The sequence below is a fragment of the Colletotrichum siamense genome, assembly GCF_013390195.1.
Source record: "Colletotrichum siamense strain Cg363 chromosome Unknown KSG_Cg363_contig01, whole genome shotgun sequence".
NCBI classification, from domain to species: domain Eukaryota; kingdom Fungi; phylum Ascomycota; class Sordariomycetes; order Glomerellales; family Glomerellaceae; genus Colletotrichum; species Colletotrichum siamense.
The window spans coordinates 1070968-1089469 of NW_023501014.1; the positions used below are offsets into that span (position 1 = coordinate 1070968).

General features: G+C 40.1%; 2 protein-coding genes across 2 annotated transcripts; both read right to left on the reverse strand.

The window, feature by feature from the left end:
* Positions 1–2749: 2749 nt before the first annotated feature.
* On the reverse strand, positions 2750–4663 carry CGCS363_v000278 (Satratoxin biosynthesis SC1 cluster protein 4; the record flags this gene model as incomplete). The annotated part of the gene is made up of 8 exons (XM_036632127.1): positions 2750–3282; positions 3342–3409; positions 3472–3845; positions 3902–3969; positions 4020–4056; positions 4112–4296; positions 4348–4486; positions 4541–4663. 8 exons carry the CDS (start codon positions 4661–4663, stop codon positions 2750–2752), a joined length of 1527 nt encoding a protein of 508 aa, XP_036501639.1.
* Positions 4664–6428: 1765 nt separating this feature from the next.
* On the reverse strand, positions 6429–8806 carry MUP1-8 (High-affinity methionine permease; the record flags this gene model as incomplete). Its single annotated transcript, XM_036632128.1, has 10 exons — positions 6429–6735; positions 6790–7042; positions 7105–7416; positions 7489–7582; positions 7648–7685; positions 7752–7976; positions 8028–8123; positions 8176–8347; positions 8431–8498; positions 8554–8806. 10 exons carry the CDS (start codon positions 8804–8806, stop codon positions 6429–6431), a joined length of 1818 nt encoding a protein of 605 aa, XP_036501638.1.
* Between the last annotated feature and the right edge of the window lie 9696 nt (positions 8807–18502).

The window sequence follows — 18502 nt, forward strand, 5'->3', positions numbered from 1 at the left end:
CCGGGTCATTCCAAAGTGCGAAAGAGAAACGAACGTAGCGGTTATTCTGCAGGTCGCTCGGGACCGCGAATACATCTGGCACCCTGCACGCCAGTGCCCGGCTCGTGCCATGACATTAGCCTACATCATGACCTGCCTCATGACACCCCGCCATAAGCAGCCACCCGGAAGAGCCCGTTCCTCAAGCTTTCGCGCACTCAACCACTCCAATCTCTGTTCCCTCCTTGCGGTGGATTCTGACAATCTTCAAACCAGATGCCTTGGCGATTTTCTCAAACCCCTCTTCGGTGCGCTCCTTGCCCCCAATGTTGAGCATGATCATGTCAGCAGCAGCGCTTCTAACAGAAGGCGGGTCCGACACCACTTGTTCCATTATGAGAACTCTAGTGCGCGGCTCATCTCTGGGCAATGCGGCGCAGAGATGCGTCAGAATCTCAATAGAGGCCTGGTCTGACCAGTCGTGGAGTACTCGGCGGAGCAGATAGATCATGGCGCCTGTCAAGCAACCGCACTATTAGCACTGATGCGCGGCCCGCGGACATTATACCTTTTTGTTCCTATCTGACAGGGCGTACTTACCCTTAGTGGGGTTCTCCTGCATGAAGTCGTGCCCGACTTTGACGACCTCGCTCAGCCCCTGATCGTCTTCCCTCGTCACCTCGCTGATCACATCTGGGCGGTCTTGGAGGACGCATCGATGCTGCGGAATGCTTGGCACAGCTTCGAGAATATGCTTGAGCGTATCGCCATGGTTTCCACCGACATCCACTATCAGCGGCCTTGCTTCCGATGCGGCAGACATGGCTTCCTCTCCAATCCACGAAAAGTCATAGATCGAGGCCGGTCCGCCATACCGCCCGGCGATGGAACCCTGGGATCTCATTGCAGATGCAAAGATCTCAGCTCTCTCCGGGTCAAAATCGGTGTGTTCCCACACGGTGAGCTCCGGATGGCCCCAGGCAAATGTGTACGGATTGTGTGACACGCCAGCTGGTTCGCGGTTTCCGTATGTGGCGAAGTAGTCCTGCCAATGCGTGTATCCGCGAAGGCCATGGCTGAACATGACTCGAAAGAGATTGCCGATCGGTTTCTTGTGTTTGAACATTCGTGAAGACGCCGAGTGAGCGACGTGGCCCGATGACGTCTGGACGAGTCTGCCGGTAGAAACAAGCATGCCGCCAAGGCGGGCTTCAAATCAAGCCAGTCAGCAAACCATTTCTTCCCTTTCAGAAGTCTCACTTACCCACGAGGCTCTCATCTGCGTCGATAGACGTGGCCAGAGCCGCGTACGAGATGCTGCCCTTGTCCGGGATAGCGTCGAACAGCTTCCATTCCATGAACTGGTTCAGTGCGCCAATTTCGCCCATCTTCACCAGAGTCAGTCATTTGATGTATTTTGATAACATTGAAACTAGTCAGGTTATCGAGGGGACTCTTACCGCCACGGCAAACCCGCCAATCATTTCTTCTGGCCCTGTCGTAAGTTGGAGCATCTTTTTTGCCTTCATGGACATCTTAGACTTAAAAGCCTTATCGTCTGTCGATGCAAGGTTTCTAGCATCTTGCAAGAGCGACTCGGCAAGAGCGACCAAGTTGTCATGGGGATTGAGCGATCCCATCTTGGCTCTTAAGTCTTGCTGTGTGCGCTGTTGGTGTGTGATCGCAAGTCAAAGTTGGAGGGAATAGAGATAATCTGAGTTTAGAAAATGAACAGCTTAGAAAATGAACGACAGATTAAAGATAAACAGCCCTTTATGTCCAACCCTTGTCTTCAGTCGGAAACGTCAGCCAACATAGAACGGCGCCAGCCTTACTTAGTGCACCAATCCTTCGGACGCCATAGCACCTACGCCTCGTTCTAGGCATGCAGTCAGACGGCACATGTATTTTCCTCTACGTCTCAAAATGTTTGTCCATTCGATCCGATTGACGACTTCGGAAAGCAGGCCCCAAAAGAGAAATCGATGGATGATGATAATAGCCCGGACTTCCCCAACTCTGACATGGCAAGATGATACAGAAAAGATTCGTCAACTACTCAACTGCGCCTCGTTCCATATGATAAGCGTCGCTTGAGTGAATCTTACTGTTGAAGTGTTGGACTTGGCGCTCGCCCGAGCCTCACTCGGCGCGTCTTGGCCGGTTATCTTGGCCTGCACGTCAGGTCGTCTTTCTCTGTCTCTTACAACTTAGAACTCCATGGATTCCGATTCGTAACATGATTGCGACAACTGACCCACTTAGCAGCGTCCCCAACTGAGGTAATCGTCCACATTCTTTTGCATCAGGCTCGCACTGGATGGACCATAAGCTTGTTGTCGTCCTCAACATCCGTTGAGCCCTGAATAAGTAAAGGGTACATTGAGATAGGAGCTTGCTCTCCGTGCGAATACTTCGACCTCAGCGGCCAGATAGGGATGATAGGCTAATAGAAATAATCTTGAAGATGACAAAGAAATCTTAACGATAACGCCGAAGAAGACGATAATGGAAATTGCGACCACTCGTAAACAAGACCGATAAGTAATATTCAGCCGGCTGAGTTGTAAATATCCGCCCGGACAGCAAAACACTTTAGCAGAGAATCTAATAACACCCATGAAACTTAAGTTTAACACGTCGGTACACGTATCATTTGCGCAACATCACTCGTGCCATAGTACCATCATATATACGGATAATATTGAATATATACTAAGATTGAAGGGTTAGAAGAAAAGTTAGGAAAGGGGGTATCAAGTAAATCCGTCTACATCCACGTCTTCGTATTCACGACGCTTCGAAGGTCCATCTCGTATTCTGCATCCGCCTCTCTTCTGACGCTTCTCATGCTGCCTGGGGTCATCGGAGTCATTGGTGTTCTCGGCGTTCTCGGCGATCTCAACAGGCTTGGACTCATCAGGCTTGGAGTCGTGTGCCCTCCACTAACGCTTCCACTTCCTCGCCAAGGGGGTTGATAGGTAAGTGGCTGCAGCGGTGGTGGGGGGAGAGGCTTCATCCGCGGGTCGTGATCGTTTGAAATATGAATTATAATCATGTCTTCTTCAACATCCGGCTCCATTGAGCTTGATTTTGGCGACATAGGGATAACACCCTTGTTGCGCAACGACATGTGACTGCTGCCTCTGTCGTGTGTTTCTTTGATTTCCACGGTCGGTCCGCGGATCGTTGTAAGAAGACCAGGGATCTTCTTGAAGAGGGGTCGTAGTGCGGGAAGGCTTCCACACATCAGTGCGACCGATATCTCGGTGATGCTCCATGTCACAAAGTCCACGTTATCCCCTGTACAACGATGTCAGAACCTGAAACAGCCTCAAGAGTCAAGTGCTTATGCAACGTACATGTGGTGTCGTATGAATCAGCAAACAGGACCAGCCATCGAAGACGAACGATCGAAGTGATGCACGCGCTAATGTCTGTTAGCATGGGGCGCTTGAAATTGCAAAAGGCCGATGAAGAGCAAGAACTCACAATGATCCCAAGCTGAACATGAAGATGACTGCCAGCTTCTTCTTCGACCCGAGTTGCAACTGACTGAGCTGCTGAATGGGCATGGCGAGAATAACAATATCTTCGACAATACTGAGGATAGCGCTGGCCAGTGCCACGGCGTTGAGGTCCACACATTTACGAATGAGAGTCCGGTCCCAGATGCCGGCAATCGGTGTGCATTCGAACATGATGACAAAGGTAAAGACCAGTCCATGGCCAACGAGAAAAACAAAGACAAGTCTGTTCACAAGCTGAAACTTGCGGCTTGGGAAAACTCGCGCAAAGAGCGCGACGATTGACACTTTGGCCAATATGAGAACGATAATATAGAGCATTTGAACAGCATAATAAAGCTGTCCTGAAAGTTAGTGCTCGATCAAGGCATGGATAGTCGTGACTGGAGGCTTACTTGGATGATGCGCTGGGCGTTGGCGGGGTTGACGTTCCAGTAGTGGAGGCCGAATCCGAGTTTGGCGCCTTGAATATGTTAGTGGGATGAGTGGAAATAGAGCCTACGATCAACTTACTTGCGATGACACATCCCATGGTGGCGGCTAAAACAATCTTCCGCACGGGTCAGTATTTACCGAGAGACAAAAAGGAAGCCATTGGCACCTACAGCCGTCACCAACGTAGTCCAATCGTCCAACTCCAGCTTTCCGGCGATAGACCGTCTTGAGACAAGTCTCAGAATCACAACGGGGAACGTAAGCACAGCCAGCACGGCTACGACCAACTTGATTTCGAGATCTCGGGATGCGTGGGGGTACGGTCGGCAAAGGTCATCGGTCATATACGACAACTCTGTAATTGTCTGTCAGCCATGCTTGCAATTCCCGAAACCAAAACACATACTCAGTTGATCTCGCCATTCGCAGGAGGTTTGCACGCATCCAGAGAGGCCCTCCAACAGGGTCGTGTTGGTGCAAACGCACTGAGCGATGTTGTCGAGTGGGCATCCTGACCCAAGAAAAGAATCGGTGACGCACGATACCTATACACAGATTAGATCTCGCTGATATTCGCGACCTTGCGACAGACAACTCACCGCGCATTGAGGGATCTGGCTGATGAGATCAAGCGGCGAAGTGGTCGTGTTACTGGCCTGACCTCGGACGGTCTCAGCTGCCCATGGCAGCAGGACAAGCGCCCACTGAAGGAGGCCTTTCATGTCAAGTTGAAACGAAGATGCAAGAAGACCAGAGACCAGGAATCGTCTGCTTGAAGAATGAATATCTAGTCCAGCTATACGTTTCAGCGAGCGCGGAGCATGATACCAGATGCGGCCATCTGCTGCGACCCTAGAAGAACCAAGACAGAGGATCCCAAGCAGCTGGATCGTGGGCTGCACATAAGTATCTTCAAAGGCACCGTCGCATTGCCGCGGACAGGTCCGTATACACCGACCCAAGATTCGAGGAACGCCTCGTGGGTATCTCCAGCCGTTGAACTATGTCTATTTCTGGTTTGGCTCTCATGTGCGTGAGCCCTGGGAATCTGTCATCTGTCTCTTGGCATAAAACCTCGAAATACTACAATATGCATGCGGGCTGTCTGATATTGATTCGCCCCACGCAGAGTTTCTTGAAGTTGGGTTGCAATATATCCTAAAGATGGTTTAACGCAGTGAGCCACTCGCCTCGATTCGGCATGAGCGATTGCGCCGGTGGGAAGGGTGAGGCCAGGACTGAATCATGACCCCTGGAGCCGGCTGAATGGTCCATTGGTTCGTCCGATGTCCGCTGGGTCGGGGTTTCACATTGACATGTCGGTTGGTGAGCCCGTGCAACCTCTCCGGCCAATTTGCTGGGTCCATGATGGAGTTGATGGGCGTTGAAAGAGGGATCACGTTGCTTGACCTAATATCGGGGAACTCAATTCTGTGGCGATTTCGCCCTCGGGGTGCTATCAGCTCTCCACTTGGTACATGCACTTTCTTACCCTTTCATGCAGAATTGACAAGTACCCCGCCCGTTATCGCGAGCCCACGAACCACGTGTGATGCGCGTGCGATTCAAGCCGCCCGCCCGCCCGCGCGGTTGTGCACGCCCGGACGTCTTACTGGACCGTGAGACGACTGCGGATGCTGGCCGATGAGGACCGGAGAGGAGCAGACGGATGGATTTGCGCGGGTCTGAGGGGTTGGGGGAACAAGGGCATTTCGATATTGAGGATTGACATTGACGTAATTGATGTGCCTTGTTCAATCATCTGATGCTGCATGAAATGTGACGAGTCAAAGATGGAAAAGATAGCGATGCCAAAGTCCGAAGCACGAGAGCCTCGCAGACAACGAGAACGACGGTTTGCGAGGCGCTAACGCCACAGCCGCGCTGTGTGACGAGGGCATTCCCTGACTCAAGCGCAGGAACCCAGCCGGCCCTGTGCCGCGCCAAGTCCCCAGTCTGGCCCTTCATGGCCCATCCCTCGGCCGGGCTCGTTCTGCCAGGCATGCCGAAGCTGTCTAAATAACCTTCTTGCCGGGTGCTCCGGTAGGGAACGGGATCACCCTTCCCATGTGTCTCGCGGTTGTGTGACGAAACCAACATTAGCGCACCCTCCAAGCCAAGGCAATGTTGTCCGATAGATTGCCTATCAGCAGTTTGAACGGTAGCCGTAATCTGCCACAATTGTGGCTCATTAATCGTGATGATTGCCTCAGTGCAGTTATCCCAGGTTGAGCTTAGTTAGGCTGAGTGACTGCCTTGGCAGGGCGACTCATGTTCATGCAGCCTTTCACGTGCACAGTCGACTCGGCGCAATCAGCGCAAGCTCAATAATATATTGATTTGTGTTGCGCAATACCCCGCGTGCCGTGGGAATGCTGGTTTTCTCGGGGAAAAGGCAAGAACTCTAATCCGGCTACTTAATCACCAGCGCCCGTACCAGATGACGATCAGACATGGCTCATGCAGTGCATCCCATTATCTCATAAGCTAGACACCGCCGTTTTTCCGATTACTCACAGAAACTGAGTTCCCGACATCAGAGTTGCTGCCCTCAGATGAAGTGCGCACAGCCTTCTCTTGGACCGGAGCTTCGGTAACGGTGGTGTTGTTGATGATGCGCCCAGCCGCGTCGTGAGTAGCATCCCATTCGGCAACGTCGGCGTAGGGGACCTTCCGAAGCTGGTTACTCTGAGCACCGTCCTCAAAACTAATGAGTTCCTGGCGCAACTTGTAGCCCTTCCATTTTGGGATGAGGAATGCCCAAAACCAGTAGTAAGCTGCACAGGCGAGAAGACTGCAATCTCGTTAGCCGTTGCGAGTCAGATTATTGGGGAGAAAGACTGCTCACATTCCCACACCGGTCACCGCGTACGTCGCATACCAGAAGCTGACGTCACCAGCGTATTGTCCGCCTGCTGGCGGGTACCATGGCATGATCAGAAGGTAAAGCTGGATGCAGATGTTGAAGATGATCACCACGTGCCACGCTTTGAACTCGGGCTCGGGGAGGTTCAGCTTACTCCGCCGCCAGCGGACGACATAGATACCTACAGCCATGGCCAAGTTAAAGGCGGCCTGGGGAAAGACTCCGAGATCGTTGACTGTGGCATCGTTAGCGAGGCGGGTCCCACGCCGAGCTCGGGGCCATGTATGGGGCTCGTACCAAAAGTGAAAGCGTCTCCAGCCGGCACCGCAAGAATCATTAGTGCAGTCAGAAACCAAATCACGGCATAAGGTCCCAACGGCGTTCCAAAAGGCTTCGTAGATACCCAGAATCTTGTCCAAGGCAGTACGCCTTGGCGGCCGCACTCTCTGATGCGGCGAGAAAGGCCAATAATAACCGCGATCATATTTCCGAAAGAGGCCAGTGCAATAAGAAAGTTCAGACCACGCACAGCCCCTGAGTTCCCGAAGACTGCCGTGAAAAACAGGCTCGCGACTGTCAAGCCGGAGTTCTCAAGATCTTCTCTTGGTACTAATCACAAACAATCAGTTAGCCTTTCTGGGGGCGCTTGGCTGTTTTCCAATAACTTGGGTCATAGCTCACCAGCAGCGAAGAAAGCAACGTTGGCGAACATGTAAAGGACGTAGACCGTGGTCAAAGCTGCGGTAGCGTAGATCTTGAGGGATCTGACGGGATTCTGCAGGGGCACTCTAATAAGCATATCATTACTTGTGGGGGATCCTCGGCCATTCGGCCACATACCTTCACTTCATTGGCAACATTGAATGCGTTGTTATAACCTTTTCATGCGTTAGTTGACTCGACTTCGGTTTCGAAAGTAGCCGGAAGATTCCACTGGAAATTACCTCCGTATGAGAAGATGATGCGGTAAAGTGCAGTAGTCATGCCGTAGGCAGTAGCCGAAGAGCTACCAGACCAGGCATCTTTGAAGTTTGCCGTGGGGTCTTGAACCTTTGTGTGTCCGCCTAGAACGACGAAACCAGTGATGATGACGAAAAGCAAAGTGCAAATCTTCACGATCCCTACGCCGTTGGAAAACCAATAAGCGTACTTGGTGTTGAACACAAGTGCTGAAGATGGTCAGCCTACTGAAACCAACGTAAAGATTAACTGCAACATACTCAGTGTGGCTAGGGTGTAGCAGGCTAAGGCGGTCCCCTTGATTTGCCAATCTGTGCCCTCATGGCCAGATATGGCAATCAGGTAGTTTGCCATGACTTTGCATCTGATCAGCGATTATGTCGTAGTTCGTCTAGCGTATGCACCCACCCGTCGCATTTGCACTTCCGAAGGATAGAATAACACTCTGTACCGCGAATGTGGTTGGGAAAAGCCACATGGGACGGGGGTAGGCTTGTTCGAGAAAGACGACTTCGGAACCGGATCGACTGGGGAAGTATGCGGTGAACTCGAGGTAGACGGCCCCAGATGCCATGCATAGCTGATCGCGTGATTGGGTCAGCCATTGTTGCCATTCTAGCTGCCGCTGTCGGGTTGCCTGCATGGGAAGGCTTGATGACTTACCAAGTAACCAAGAGTCCAATAGACAAAACTGACACCAACGGAACCAGTGCCCGCGAGAATCGAAGCAGCTTGGAAATGTCAGCATGCCCTGTGAACTGCGAAGTGCCCGGAGAGAAAACGCACGTGTTGAATAGATACCAGCACCGATCATCATTGTGATGTTCAGCAACGTGATCGTAACCGGCCCGACGGAATACCCCAAAGGTGAGTTGTTCTCAACGGGCGCGCCGGAGGCGTCTTGGTATGTCGGAGGTGCATCATTGCCGCCCTTCTCACCGATGTACTGAACGCTTCCATTGGAGATCTGTTCGACCTGGCCCTCGGTAACGGTGCCAGACGCCGCAGCGCGGTCTCCAAAGGGCCTTCGCCAAGCCATTGAGACGCCAAGTACCAAGAGACGGGAGGGACGGAAGACTAGCGGGTAGGGCTGAGGACAGTGTTTCGGGAGACAAGAGCTTCGCCGTTGGATGGCAGTAGTGTCGGGAGAGGGACAAGGTCACTGCATAGCGTCAGCGATCGAGAAGGAAGGAGAAGAAACGCGATCGCCGCGAAACATATATACCATGCAGAGATTTTTACTCGTCCTCTTCCTTCTCGGAATACCTCATCGGAATAGGCTTAGGGGATGCAACGCAATTTGAGCTCAAGACGGACAGTCTCCGCCAGTTTAAGATTCCACTTCCCATTGTCAGAGTCCATTGAGAACCCTAGGAATGGCCGCTTCGTAAGCCATAACTAAATGTCAAATCACTATAGAGCTTTGGCTTCCAAGTAAATGTTGGTTTGTGGAATTGCAATTCTGCAGCTGTTAAGGGTCGGTGCTGGTTCACGGCCCGATGTTGATTTCAACATTGGAGGGGTGGATGATACAATCGGCACTGAGGTAGGGGGACGACTGGGTTACTAGACAGGGTTTCTCGATGACAACAGACATCGCCGACATGGCGAATATCCGCTTCCGCCTTCCGCGATTCTGCATCATCTTCCGAAGGAGTTGACTGACACTTTCGGATGCATTTGCGCAGCACTGGAGGATTTTATTGCTGATAATAAACGGCATGTATCCCATTCATAGACACGCTTCAGACAGGTTATCTACAAGTAAAACGATAGCAGAGAGCAGGAAAGACCAAAGATTCTCTAATGCTGGAAATGCTTCGCCTTTCGACCAGTTGGGTATCTCAGAAAGAAATCTGGAGCAGTTTCTCTCTGCAAGCAAAAAAGGCAATCGAGATTATCAACGACCAGCGGGAAGTGGACTCTGTCGGCCGAGGAGGGTGGGAATTCGGCAATTTAGTACGTAAAGGCAGCCTTGAGCGAATGACGCGATCTACAGGAGACCCCATTACGGGAACTAGGATTGGGGCCGCGGTTGCGTGCCTGGGGCTGGCCGTCCAACCCCGGCCAACGCGCGGGGATATTCCGGGAAAATTCACCTCATCTTCGACCAGACCACAGAACCTTTTCCAACCAGCATTTGAACATTAGTCATAGGTGGTGAAATAACGATGTCTCCGATTTCCAATTTCGCCAGTGAGAAAGCCTGTAGTCAACATCCAGTACAACAGTCATATCAAGGCTGAAAACCGTTAGATCCTCAACTTGAGTATCGTTGTGATGCTTCGTAATTGTACACTACTAGCGGCGAGTGATACGGGTTCACGATACATACACGCGGGCCGAACATTTGTATGCATTCGCTTATTAATAGTGAGGAGCTCACCAATATATAACTAATAGGATAATACCAGAAGAAAGGTTACACACAGGAGAGAACATCTTCCGGACATCTTAGGGTCAGACCAGTAAGTTCAACAAGTGTTCAGTACGCAGATGCTATCAAGAATTCATGTTATAAGAGGATGCAGTTAAAAAGTCTTCAGCAGGCGTATTTAGGGTGCGACAATCATATGAAAAGAAACAAAACCCGTCACCTAAGCCTACTTTCATTAGATTGGACAACCATATACTGTCGTTCAACAACTCCTCAAAGTTGAGATTATTAACTTCATGCTTTAGCCCCTTTTCATTCATACTCTTGCAATTCATGAGACAGAGTGTGAGCCGTGCTAAGACGGCGGCACCAATGAATGAAAACGTAGCATAGGTAAAAGACGCGACCACATCGCCCGTCTCTGTAGTTTGATATAAACGTCTCAGGCTTGCGGGTTTTCAGCAGTCCCTACATACCTAGGTACTTAGTTCAGATCACTTGCTACAAAAGTCCCGGCTATCATATGAACACTATTAGCCCCGAACTTGATGCCTTTGGCTCGGCAATAGTCTCTAGAAAGAATGCTTCAAGCCAGTCATCGTCCCAGACATTTCACTTCGCCAGGTATCAGCTGATGAAGGCCAATTACCCAGCTGCTGTTTAACGAGACACGTGATGTTGCAATTTTGAAGCGGAAAATAGCCTAGTTAGCCATAGCACTTGTGCGCAAGCGACGTGCTACGTTTGATCAATTCCTACAGTATTCCCTGAGATATGCCCTGGCCTTCTTGATCAATTAGATCTCTGTATGAATCCGTTTAAAGTTCTTGAATGGCGTCTAAATCAGTTGTCACGCGGGGAATGCTACAAAAGCGTGAACAGGTCCTGCACAGCTTCAAGGAGAGAGTACCTACATGTAAATCAGATACTCATCAGCGGGCTCAGGAAAAACAACTCATCTTCAACAGTCAAGCACACGTCAAGTCTACATACAGACCACTTCATATTTCGACTGCATTGAAAGAGAATAAGAGACCTATAGTCTCATCAAGGAATTTGCTCCTCCGAAACGGAGATTGTCTTTAAAACCTTGCAACATCAAGTGAACCTGAAGGATCACCCCGACGATCGCTTGCGATGTACAACCTTTTAGCGAGGTCCAAAAAGACAACACATGTATGATGGTCACAGCTCTTGGAGCAGGTTCGGTATAGTGGACAGAATACAATAGCCTATAGCGTAAGGTCTAGATGTAAGACTTAACGGGAAGAAGAAAATTGCGGTGTATACGTGGGGCGTTTGTTAATTAGGTGTGTGATATAGGGTGAAGGCTCACAGAGGCTAACTGCAGTTAGAGGTTAAAAGATAGATTATTAAAATCTACCTCCCTATATAATATATATAACTTACTCCTTATATATAACCTTACTGCTCTTTTATTACTTCCTCTTTATACTTAACTAGTTTTAGTAATCCTAATAGGGCGCTCTTATCCTAAGAGCTTTATCTTTAAAGATAAATATAACGCTAAGCTACTTTATAGTTACTACTCTTACTAGCCCTATATATAGGTTATATTTATACTATTAAAGGTATATCTATACTTAATTAGTACCTTTACTTTTTAACTAATTATACTTTCTCTTATAATATCTCTTACCTTTAGGTTAGTAATTAACCTGCTTTTTTAAAGTTAGTATAACTTACTTTTTAAAGCTAATAATTATTTCTTCTTTAATATATACCCTCTTATTTCTTTTCCTCTTTTTTTTCTTTATTTAAGAATAACTTTATACGTTTTACTTATCACCTTTCTTATATTATTACTATATCCTCTCTACTAACTATCTATATTATTAGATCCCTACTTATATAGTAGTTCTTAAAGTATATTATTACTATATCTTTCTCTCCTCTATACTACTAACTTACTAGCTAGTCTTATTATATTTACTATTCTTACCTCTAATACCTTCTTACTTCCTAACTTTAATAGTAATAGTAGTAATAAGTACCTCCTACTTAATTTTACTTATTTTAATATATATATACTCTTTATATATATACTACTTCTACTTATTATTATTTAGCTTACTCCTTAGAAGAAAAAAAAGAAAGCTATAAAAGTAATTAAAGTTAGTAGTACTTAAGTTAGTTATATATACTATATTACTTATATTAGATATAAAGTAGCTAACCTTAACGTTAAATATTATAATTAAATAGGTATATACTATAATATTACTACTTTATTATAATACTAATAATAGTTTTAAGTAAAGGTATTTACTATATAGAGTATACTTTTTATAGATATATCTATCCTAGTAGTATAAATATACTACTTCCCTATTACTTCCTTATAATATCCTAACTACTTTAGATCCCTAATTTTACTAAAGAGGCTATTAATAACCTCTAGGACGCTATAGAGGTTTCTAATAATAATATTTATAACTTAGAAGTAAGTTATAGCTCCCTAATTACTCCTATAATATTTTTTTACTAATTCCCTTAAGTTTAAGAGGATTATTAAGTTACTACTAGTAATATACTAAAAGTACTTTCTTATTATAACCTCACTTTTATATATATTATACCTCCTCTTTAAGCTAAGATTAAGTTTAAGGACCTTATTAATACTACTCCTATACCTCTTATTCCTACTACTCCTACCCTTATTATTAGTGCTATTCCTATATTTACTTTTAGCCTTACTTTTAAATAGCTTCTAATTTATATAATTATAGTTATAGAGAACCTTACTCCTCTTAATACTACTCTTATTATACTCCTTAGCTATATAGTTATTACTCTTAATAAGATTTAATAAGTAGTTTACTTTATATATTACTATTTATATTTTCTAAGAACTTAGCTAATTTATTATTATAGTATATCTACCCTACTTATATTAAGGGAGAGGGGGAGGAAAAAGAGGAAAAAGAGGAGGAGAGAGAAGAAGAGGAGAGTGAGGAAAAAGAGGAGATTTTATAATACTTTACTTATTACTTAGAAGTTACTTTTATACTACTCTTATATTACTACTATACTATTAAAGGGATTAAGTTTTAAAGTTTATAGATAGTTAAGTAAGAGGTTAGTTAGTATAACTTCTATACTACTTATTAACTATAAACTATATAATCTCCTTATAACTATTATTTAATTAATACTACCTCTTTATAACGCTATATTAATACTATATCCTTAATATAATATTCTAGCTCTTATATATCTTTATTAATATTATACCCCTACTATTAGATAAAATACTACTTTTTCTTTTTTAAGTCTTAATAGTTTATAATATGGTTAACTTTATATAAAGGTTTACTATTAATATTACTAATAGGTAGTAACTAATATAATACTCTATTATAGTAATTATATAACTTTAAGAAGAATATATAGAAAATATTATAAATTTAATACTAATTAGAAATATCTAACTAATAAGCTACCTTTAATATCTTTATAATTACTAAGATAGTAAAAAGTCTTAAATACTTATTAGCTAACTTCTAATTAAGTTACTATCTCTAAATATATTTTTTAGATAGAAATATTAAGTCTCTAACTTTATAAGCTTTATAAACCTATATTTTATTAGCTTAAGTTATATATACTTATTATATATACTATAGTAGGGGCTTAAAAGTTTCTTAGTTAGTATAAAGTTATTCTATATAGTTAGCTGCTATAGTATTCTTAGTAGCTAGCCTTATATTAAGCCTTATAGTTATAAGATTAGTTAGTAGAAATCTAAAAAGGGCCTCTATTAATACTATTTATATTACTAAATACTAAGTGTTATTATATATAAATTATATAAAGTAAAGTTATTATACTTAATCTAATTAGTCCTATATATAGAAGTATTATAAATACTACTCTAGGTATTAGTTCTATTATTCTATTTAGCTATCTATTTAGGGGTAGAAAGCTATACTTAGTTACCTCTTAGTAGCTAAGAAGTAGTAGAAATATATCTAGAATTTACTAGTAAAGAGTAATCCCCTATTAGAGATAATACTTTTAGGGATACTAAATATTTTAAAGATCCTAATAAATAATAGATTAGTAAAGCTTTAAGCAGTAAGCGTTAAGTATATAGCGATATATATACTATATTTAGTAAGCTAATTAACTACTACTAAGATAGTATTATAAGATCTATAGTTTAGGAGTGTTATTAATATAAGTAATCTAATAATAAAGTTAAGGGAGATCTCTTACTAAAGCTATTATAATATAAGTAGAGGCTATAGTAACCTATAAGGGTAATAATAGTAAGGCTTTATTCTCTAATATATTATATAAGTATTAATATAAGCTTTAATATTCTTACTTATTAAGTCCTAATAGTAATATCTCTTAAGTAGTATTAATATCTACTTAATACTATAATACCTTACTATTAGTATATTATAATACTTCTTAATAACCTCCTAATAGATATTATAATATATAAGAATATATATATAATTATTAAAATATAGTAACCTTTATATATTATATCTCTAGCTTCTCTATTAGTAACCTCTAGCTTATTATAGGTATTAGCACCTCTTAGCTTATTAATATTCCTTAATAAAAATATTTTTTTATTAAGCTACTAGTAATTAGCTTATTATTAATATCTAACCCTCTTTAATAGCTATTTTAGGCGCTACATCTTTAATATAATCTTATAGAATAAGTAGCTTATAATCTATAGTTCTAGTAGTAAGCTTAAGTATCTCTCTAAGTATTATACTACTACTCTAATACTTTAAGCCTATAGCTCTATTATACTTCTTAGGTAGCTTTTTAGAGCTTATATCTTAAGCTAAAGCTTTTACCCTCTTTTATTTACTTTACTACTATAGTAACTATATAACCTTAACCTTAGTACTACTTCTATAGTAATACTTTATAAATATTACTACTATAATAAGTAGCTCCTATATAGCTTCTATACTTAATAGCTATATTCTTATATCCTTAAGTAATTCCTAAGCCCCTCCCTTAAAGTATATAAAGCTATAATTAGGTCTCTATAAGAGCCTATTTATTAGATTCTTTACTCTTAGTTTAAACCTAATATTAATATTAAAAGCTACTAACTTATTAAGCTAATATAGCTACTTACTATTTAGTTTCTTCTTTATATTAAGAAACTATAAGTTAAAGTAATCTATAAATACTATAATATAGTCCTTATTATATACTAGATAATACTATTAGTTCTTTAAAGCATCTATAATAGTAAGAAGCTCTATATCTCTTATTTTATAATAGCTCTCTATATCTATTAACTTTTAGGATCTAAACGTAATAAGGTATTAGTAGCCCTTAAATAGCTAAGTAATTACTACCCTAATTACCTATATAGAAGTATTAGTTTATAGCTTTATTAGTAGTATAAGATTAAAATACTATAGTATAAGCGCTTTAGTAAATACCTTAAGGAGCATCTTAAACGCTATAATAGTACTTAGTAGTAAATTAATTTCTTTTAGCTTTACCTTTTAAAATAGGTCTATTAATAGCGTAGTGATTTTAGTATAGTTTAATATAAACTATCTATAGAACTTAGTAAAGCTTAAGAATGTTTAGATATCCTTAATATTATATAATAATAGCTAGTTTATTATAGCTTTAGTGTATACTAACTCTATTTTAATCCCTTTATTTAATATAATATATCTTAGGAAGCCTATATATAAAGTATAAAATTTACACTTATTGCTATTTAAATATAAATTCTACTAGTAAAGCTATTTAAGTATACTATATATATATTCCTTATATACTTTATAATTACTACTATATATTAGGATATTATCTAAGTATATAATATATATAGTATCTACTAAGCTACTTAGAATATTATTAATATATACTTAGAAGGTAGCTAATATATTAGTTAGGCTAAATAGGATAACTAAGTACTTAAACTAGTTATACTTTATATAGAATACAGTCTTCTATTTATTACCTTTAGTAATATATATCTAATAGTAAGTATTCTTAAGATTAAGTTTAGTGAAGACTAATATATTAGATAAGTAGTTTAAAATCTCTCTAATTAGTAGTAGTAGTATTTTATTTTTATATATAATCTTATTTATTACTCTATAGTTAATATAAAGCTATAGCTCCCTACTTTTCTTAAAAATAAATAAAATAGATATCTCTACTAAGCTAATTAATAAGTATATCTAACTTCTTACTTCTATCTTTATTAAGTAATCCTATAAGATCTTAAGCTTATAGTTTAATAATAAGTAGATAGAGCTTTAAGGAATAAGAGTAGTATTATTAAGCTTAATATAATAGTTATAAGCTGCTCTCTTAAGGAGTAAAATAGCTTTCTCTTTTAAAAACAGATTATTAAAGTTGTTATAATATGCTTATTAGTCCTCTATATCACCTAATAGTACTAAAGGTATATTAATAGCTAGAGTAATAGTAATATAAGCTATTATAGTATATTATAAGCTATTTAGTAGCCTCTTCTTAAAAGCGTCTAAATAGATATAGTATTTATAGATTAGATAGTATTATTATTATTATTACTAGCTAATAAGAAAGTTAATATCTTCTAACTATAAGATACTTAAGATTAATATAAGTATTAATAGATCTATTATAATAAAGTAGTATAGCTATATCTCTATAATATTATTACTATTAGAGATTCTCAGTTAAAAGTAGTAAGTTCTAAGTATTTAGATCTCCTAGTTATTTATATCTACTAGCTAAAAAGCTAAGTAGATATATAGATTAGCTTTAAACGTATTAAGTAAGCTATAGCTAATAATATTTCCCCTTAATCCTAAGTTAATAAGTACCTTTAGTTTCACTTAGTTACTATTAAGTTATATTTAGGTTAGGATATTTAAGTAGTACCCTTATTACTATAAATCTATAGTATAAATAAGTATAGCGTTAGAGTTTATTACTAAGCTTAGCTACTCTAAAGCTATACTATTTATAGAGTAATTAGCTACTTTATAGCCTTTTTAGCTATACTTTCTATATACTATATTCAGATATATATTAGCTAAATAGCTTATCTTACTATAGTTATAGTACTACTAAAGCTATACCTTTAGGTATAAGTAGTTTCTTACTATATAGCTAGATTTATAATAATTATAATAAATAGTATCTCTAAGAGGGGATTTATATTATTAGAGGGGTGTAGTAGTATTATTAGCTAGCTACTACTTAGTTAGTAAGATACCTTTTAGTAAGCTATTTAGAGGGGAAGCTTATTAGTTAAAGAATATTAATAAAGACTACTTAATATATTATGCTAAGGAAATAAGCTTATTATAAATATATAGAAGTACTATTTATAAAGTTATAGTATAGTATAGTTATAGCTATAGTTTACTAAGTAGTATTAAAATATACTACTTCTTTATTAAGTAGTAGTCTAATTTAAGCTCTAAGTTATTAATATAACTTATAAATTTATTAATTTACTCTTTAAGTTTTTAAGAGGTACTATTTAGATATATACTAATAGCTATATTATAACTTATAAAGTTAGATAAATTATTATATAAAAAGGTTTTAAGCTATAGAAAAGTAATCTAGCTTATATAAAAGCTTAGCTCTTTTTAGAGGTTATAGATATAATATATCTATAAGGTCTTAGGATAGCTATAAATATAGCTTACTATATATGCTACTTTATTACTATTAGTATATATTTAGTATACCTATAAACTAAATTAGTAGCTATAATTAAATAGAAAGCTTTATAGATCTCTTATTAACCTTTTTAAATATAATAAAATAAGTAGTAAAACTTATTAAAAGATAGTATTAAGGCTTTAAAGCTGAGGTTTAGTAAGTATAAAGCTAATAGCTTATAGCTTATTTATAGAGTAAGGTTAGCTTTATTCTTATAACTTAGAGGCTTTAGATTTAGTAAAGTTAGGTAAAGTAGTTTTATAGCTAAGGATTAAAGCTTTAGTAATATTAAGTATAGCGTTAGATTAAGTTAAAGTAAGCTTACTATAGCTTAATCTAGGTGTTAGGCTAGCTGAGGTGCTCTAGAGGTGCTCTAATTTAGTATACTTCTTATATAAGTATTCTTTATATATAGTAATAAGGATCTCCTCTTTAAATATATACTCTTTTTTATATAATTTAAATAATTAATTACTAGTAGTGTAATTTAGTTATTTATAAGCTTAAGTATACTTAGTTAATAGGGGTTTACTATATTACTCCTACTTAAGGGGAGTAATACTTCTTTATTTTTATTATATCCTCCTTAGAGTTAACTAGTTACTTATTTTTTATTATAGAGGTAGTAAGTTTTATTATTTTTATTTATCTTAGACGCTTAGAGTA